Source organism: Monopterus albus, unplaced genomic scaffold, assembly GCF_001952655.1.
Source record: "Monopterus albus unplaced genomic scaffold, M_albus_1.0 scaffold88.1, whole genome shotgun sequence".
NCBI lineage: Eukaryota > Metazoa > Chordata > Actinopteri > Synbranchiformes > Synbranchidae > Monopterus > Monopterus albus.
This window is the reverse complement of record NW_018127968.1, coordinates 1085767-1092732: the sequence shown is the minus strand read 5'-3', so window position 1 is coordinate 1092732 and position 6966 is coordinate 1085767. Positions and strand designations below refer to the sequence as shown.

General features: G+C 40.7%; 1 protein-coding gene across 1 annotated transcript in view; it reads right to left on the bottom strand.

Moving 5' to 3' along the window:
• The window catches only part of LOC109964399 (receptor tyrosine-protein kinase erbB-4), a 300706-nt gene that overhangs the window by 92114 nt on the left and 201626 nt on the right, over nucleotides 1-6966 (bottom strand). The window contains 1 exon segment of the mRNA XM_074527649.1: nucleotides 4816-4881. Coding sequence (XP_074383750.1) covers nucleotides 4816-4881 — 66 coding nt within the window.

Here is a 6966-nt window from a genome sequence, read left to right as displayed (position 1 = left end):
GGGGAGGATCGACTATATCTAGCCGGTACCTCTCAACCTCCCGCACCGCCACCTTATTGTGGTGGAGGGGTTTGAGTATCTGAGTGATCCTAAGAGCTATATTGTCAGGGGCTGTGCCGGCCCGCCCCCCCGGGGCCCCGGCCGGGTTTAGCCTGAACGAGCGACGTGGGGACATCCTCCCGTGGGCCCACAACCTGCAGGAGGATCCGTAAGAGGGGTGCAGTGGATTGGGCAGCAGTCAAAGGCAGGGGCCCCAACGACCCGATCTCTGGACACGGAGACTAGCCCTGGGGACATGGAATGTCACCTCGCTGATGGGGAAGGAGCCCGAGCTTGTGCAGGAGGTTTTCCTGCTCCCTAGGTAAATAAAATGGCCTTAGCTTTAGTGTTAAATATTCCACATCTTCAGAACAGAATTTGGAGATAATCTTACAGTCTGTGTACCAGGACTGTTTGACGAAGGCAGCTGTTCCTCCTCCACGGGTCTTGCTGCTTTCAGTGGCGCTGTGATCCTATCTGAACACAGAGTAACCATCCACAGTTATACCCTCATCAGGAGTCTCTTTTCCCAGCCATGTTTCACAAAAACACAGCAGGGAGCAGTGCTGTATGTCCTTCTGCGAGGTAATCTGAGCATGGAGTTCATCCAATTTATTATCCAGAGACTGGACATTTGCGAACAAATTGGATGGCATGACAGACAGATCACTCCACAACTTCACCAGTTTCTCCTCTTTTGTAATAGTCTAACAGAACCGTGCCTTCCATGCCACAGAGTCACCGGAGTCTCTGTCATATTTACCCAGGTATTTCCTGCTGTTTCTGTGGCCACTATGCTGCTTCATGCTTGGGGCTGGAGAGAGCTCATCCTTTACTTGTTTATGATGTTCATGTCACTGTCTGATTGAGCCAAGACTAAAGACTTTTGATAATACTAAATGTTTGATCTTATCAGAACATCAAGACGAGAAAAGGATATTAAGTTATAACTATGTTATTACATGGTATTATATAAGACTGACTCTAGTTAAAATATTAATCCTGTATGGCCCAGAATGGCTTTCCTTTCAGGTTTCATTTGCTGGGTATGGCTGGAAATGTGAACAATTGGATAGTTCTTGCCTCCAACAGACCTTTCTCATGGCTGGCATTTTGACTGGCAGTAGTAGTACTTGCAGAAGTGCAACTAATAATGTTAACAAGGGCTGTTTCAATTACAGCAGGTGTGCCAGTGACACAGCGTGAACAATCAGCCCTGGCTCAGAAAATGGCAGTTTGAAATTTTAATTTTATTAGGTACCCCTGTGTTAATTACTGTGACAAAGGTCTACCACCCCAATATTTCAACAGTGGTTTGCAATTCAAGTTTTTTCAAGAACATATTTTATTTAAAATAAAACATATTTACTGCAAAAGTATTAAGCTAAACAAAAGCAACATACTGGCAGTTTGATTCATGTTAAATACAGTATTTTAGAATAAAACCTAACTTGAAGGGCTTCTGAAAGTGGAATCCCTGATGCTGATCCATGCAGACTTGCTCAGCTACGGTATGTGGCTGTACTTTTCTAAAACATAACAGCTTCCAACTGCACTTAAGTTTTGTTCTGTATCTAATTCTAGGAACAAAATCTACTTACAGGGAGGCACTCTCCTCTAGTGTTCTTTATCTGTGATTCTCAATGCCAGGAGTTGTGTTGAGTTGTAATTTACTTCTTGAGAGTATTCACTTTTCTGTGGAGGTGCTGACAACAAAAGCTGTGGTTTATTGTTGATTCTGAGACAGTTGAATAATTATTCATGAAAATGTCACAAAAAGTATCTTTGAAGTCATTTTTTCTTTTGGCATTTCCCCCTTATTTTTTCCATATACTTCAGCCTGGCAAAATTAAAGGCTGTAAGGAAAAAAAGGCAGAAGATGGATGAATCATGACTCCCACGTATGAATGAAGATAGAGAGATTCTGTGATAACAGCTAAAAGGAGGCAGACAGACAGAGCCGGGGTTTATCGAGGGCTGATCTGTGACGTGTTGTTAACAGGTCCTGGTCATATAGTTCATTCCTCATTATCTTAATGAGATCGTAACCGCAGAACAAATAACATGAGACATGCCAGGGTTGGTAGACATTGATGAAGTAGGCCATACACACAGTGATATAAAGAAAGGAGGAAACTGATGAGGAGAGTAGAGCAATCAAACTAGAAGAGGGATGAGAGAAACAATGAGATATTTAATGGGAAGAGAAACATTGTGTGTGTGTTTTAATGTGCTGTGAACTTTGTACTGTAGAGGTGGTAAAGCGGTGGGTTAGACAGATGGATGGATGATGGGTGGACATCTGCAGAGACAGAGGGTTGGTATCTGTGACAGCAGATTGATCAATTTCAGGCAGAAGGACAATGACTTCACATTTATTTACTGCTTAAAGAAATGCATCATGTGGCTGGCAGGTTGTGTTGCTCAAAGTATGAAAACAGAAACCTAAAGTGCGTGAAATTAAAACTTAAGTGACATTTAGCTTCTCTGACACAAGCATTACCTTTTATACTATTATCAGTTTGTACTGGAGCTGTAGCTCTTTATATAATCTGCTTTTATGCATACAGTTGCCTTAAAATATGGTAGATAGAATAATAGGAATAGGAATAATATGGCCATGCAAATAAAATTGTCGAGAGTAAAAACACAATAAGGCTAAATGCTTATTTCCATTGTGGTCCTCAATAGGATGGTCAGAACATTAAGTTATAACTTTGAATGAACACAATCGAATAACATCAAGACCACTGCTGCTGTCTACACAGTATTCAGTGAACCCATAGGCTAATTTTGATTTTGGATTGTTTTGCAGCCTCTGCGCCTGGACAGCTTGCCATCTTGGAGGGAAAAATTTACTCCCAAGTTTATCAAAGTATATTAACAGGACTGTCCACCAGGTGAAGCTCAGTATGTGTTGGATGATGCAGCAGGACTATGACCCTAACCTTGCAGTAAACTTTGTACAGAATAGCTTCAAACAAAGAAAATCCACCAGCACAAAAGTGAAATTATTGTTTTTTTCATTTTTCTTTTTTTGTATCCTTGTTTCAAACCAACAGGTGGTCTGTAGCCTGCGGCATTTATACATCACTGATTTTGCTTTGGCTGTGTGTGTGTGTGTATATGTGTGTCTGTCTGTATATATTGTGTGTGTGTGTATATGTGTGTCTGTCTGTATATATGGATGTGTGTGTGTGTATATGTGTGTCTGTCTGTATATATGGATGTGTGTACACCATAGACTATGTTTTGCCCAAACAGGTGAGAGGGAAAGAAATAAAGGCAAGATGGGTGGAGCCTGAGAGAAAGGGAGCCATTGACACTGAGAGCTTAGAAAAGATGAGTGAAGGAGTAGGGAATAACATGGAGCTCTCCCCTGCTGATGAGCTCGGTAGTGTATCAATCTCACACTCTCTCCCAGCTGCCATTAGCTAGTTCAAGGGGTGGGAGGTCCCAGCAGGAGGGTTTGTGCTAGATTTACTGAAGGGCTTAGGATGTTGTTGTGTGTTGATATGTATGTGTGTGTGCATTTTGGAGGTGGTGGTATTTCCACAGCCGTAATGGGCTCATGAATACCTGTACAGAGCAGGCTCACTTACAAGGCTGAAACTGCCTGAATCCTTACTGCGCCACTTTTCCTACTACGAGTTCATCAAACTAGATGGTAAAAAGGTTGATATAAAGCACTCCTTATTTAGAAATACAGTCTGCAATTAGAAGGTGTTCAGAAAACATTTTCAAAATACGAAGATTTGAGTCATTTACTTGCTCCTTCAGCATGGAAATGCAATAAAATGGAAGTACAAGCAAATTGCCTGTACTGCAACAGATGACTCACCACAGAATTTTAATACATGCATTAGGATTTTGTGTAACAATGACACAGAAGCAACCAGACATCTTCATTCCATGCTTTCAAATTAAAGGCCTCTGGAATAAATCACACACATTCAAATAGTTCTTCATTAGGTATTGCAGTTGTAGTTATAACTTTATAAGAAATCTCAAAAATAAATGAAAGCCAGACATATTGTACATGTTCATATAAATACTGTGAGAGGATAAACCTGATAGTGTCATGTTTCCATTTTGTTTCTGTACATGATTTTACTAGATCTTGGGTTTGTCTTTTTAACTGGAGTATGACTTGTTTTAGCATATTTTTAATTATTTGAAGAAAAAAAAATCACTTGAAGAGAAAACCATTACCACAGGTAACGTAGTGTCACACAGCAGCTTCAGATATGATACAGCTTTGACACTGCTGCTTAGGATTTGTTGGAACAGAGCTGGGTGGAGTAAAAGTAACTAGAAAGTGCTTTTATATCATTTAACACTTATGTGATTACATTGCTTCTACTGTTGATCTGTAGTTTGCAAACGTAACATGAATAGCTTCCTCATACATATGGACTAAATATTAGTGGCTACATTCACATGCACTCCAGATGCCATGTTTGACCTACAGTAGTTACTCAACTAGCCTGATTTGACATTTGGGCAAATATAAAAGTTATGATTACATTAGTTACACCAAGTTTAGTTCATGCTTTTATATGAAGGCCTCTCACTGTCAAACAAATCAGCATTAGATTCATAGCGACTTCAGTTTTATTTCTGGTGTCTGACTCACACATCAACACAAAACAAGGCAGCAACATATAAAATCTACATAAAAACTGTGGAGGCCTTTCATGTTGATCTGACCACTACACGCCACTGCAAGAAGGCTACTGAAAGTCCACGTAATGTGTCACCAGTTAATGTACTTACAGCTTTGGCACTGGTCTTCTTTGGGTCCCCAGCAGCGACCATTACAAGAACGATGACACTTCTGACCTGCACACAGGTTCAAGGAAAGAGCTGGTTAGTATTTCAAATGGCTATATAATCAGTATCAGCCTTCAAAAATTCACCTTAGTTGAACCTAAAAATGAGACAGAGGCACTGAGCTGGAGTTTGTGTGCTGTCAACCATACCACTGAAGCCCAAATTGATCCAAATGGCGAGAGATGATGTAACTGCTCCTTTGACTTACCTTTAAATATGTCAAATGTGTGTTTGTGTGGTATTTTCAGTATAACATGATTATATTGGCTTGAAGTGCTTCATAATTATTATAATCAGCCTGACATAATACACATAATTTGCAGGAAATATACAGTAGGCATCTGAATACTTGATGAGATTGGTGTGTAATTAGTTATATAAGCATGATGATGATAATGGCGTGTTTATTAAGTCCATTTAACTTAAATAACTGTTCATACACTGTAATTACAAATTGCTTGTAATGTTTCAACATGAGCTTTAACCTAAAATTACCCCCTTTTCAGGTACTGTTATTTTTATGCAAGAAACATGATACAATTTTCAGTCTTTCAGCGGCACATTATCTCCCCTGACTGGTACGTGCTGCTCCAGTCATATAAACTTAAATAACCTTGGCACAGGTTGTTTTGTGAAAATAACACAGTTCTTTCCATCACTCCACTGTGAATCAGCCCAGCATGAGACTAGCACATATCAGATTGAGATAAAAGCAGTAAAGCAGCAGAAAGCAGCATCAAACCCTCAGAGCTTTAGCCAGTGCCGCTCTGAGTTTTTTGGAGGACTTAATTGACTGTCTAGTAATTGACTGCGGGGGAAGTGAGCCTGGATAAGTGCAGAAGTGCTGTCCTATGTCCATCAGCCTCTCCAGATGAGAGCTGTTAGCATCGAGACTGACTCTATTCCCTAACATGAGGCTCTCCAGCTTCTGGCCTCCATTTTTTTCCTCATCGGTGCCCCTCTCCACCGCACATTTCATCTCTTTCATTCTCAGTCCACCCCTCACTGATTCTTCACTCCTCTGTGGTTCTCTTTAACTTAATGTCTATTTCTATCTTGTTTTGTGTTTTTTTCCTTGTCTGTCCCTTTTGTTTTTCTGTTTCTCCAACCTTTTCCCCTCAAACTACCACTTTGACAAAGCTTGAAAAAGAGGGGTCGACAACCTTTACTGCATGAAAACAGTATACAAACAGGATAGTAATACGAATTTCAGTCCAGTGGAGTTGTAAAGGGTTGTCTGACAGTGTTGTGTGCGCAGAACCTCTGCTACACATCGTTATATCTCTATTCTTCCCTGGGCTTGGTGTCCTGTAAATTCAAGCCAGAGTTTTCATTTAGTGACCCAGGTCTTCACTATCTCAACTTAGAAATTCTCAGTGAACAAGAATAAACCTGTCCCCCCTTCCTGCTCCATAATCGCAGTATTCTTAAGACAGCTCCTGAAGGTTAAATGTCAAGAATGCCGCCATACAAGGGCTGGTGTGAGGAAGTAGAAAGCTCAACAGGGCATGCAAACCAATAAATACAACAACTGTGGCACAAACAAATCCTAAGAAATAACTATGTAAAGCTTGTATCTGCCCAAAGAACAAATTGCAGATTATGCTCTCGATTGTGGATTACAGGTTTGGAGAACCTTGAACTTCTGGCAGAGTAGATGAGTGGCATGGGAGTCAGGGTGGATCCAGGGCTAAAGGGGCTGCAGGGAGGAGGGCGATGGAGCAGAATATCAATGTTTGGAGCTGTTAATCTGCATTCAAAGCCTTCAGAGAGTGCTGTGAGAGCAAGGACATATGCAGAGGTCTTTTTTTTATTTTGCTCCATAATGTTCCGTGATTTTGTCCCATGCATTTTATGTAGTTTTGTATTTTTAAACAAACAAAATGAGACTTTTTTTTTTTAAATACAGTGGAAAAAACTGCTGATTAAAATGTCAATGCCTGAACATGTCAGGTTTGCCCAGCTCCACCTTCCTCTCTTCTTTTTCCTCACACTAGCCTAGCCCTTGCACTGATTACACTATTCAACACACCTGCCCCGCTTCCCTGATTACTCACCAGCTGCACCTCATTAGTCTCCTCCATACTTATACAC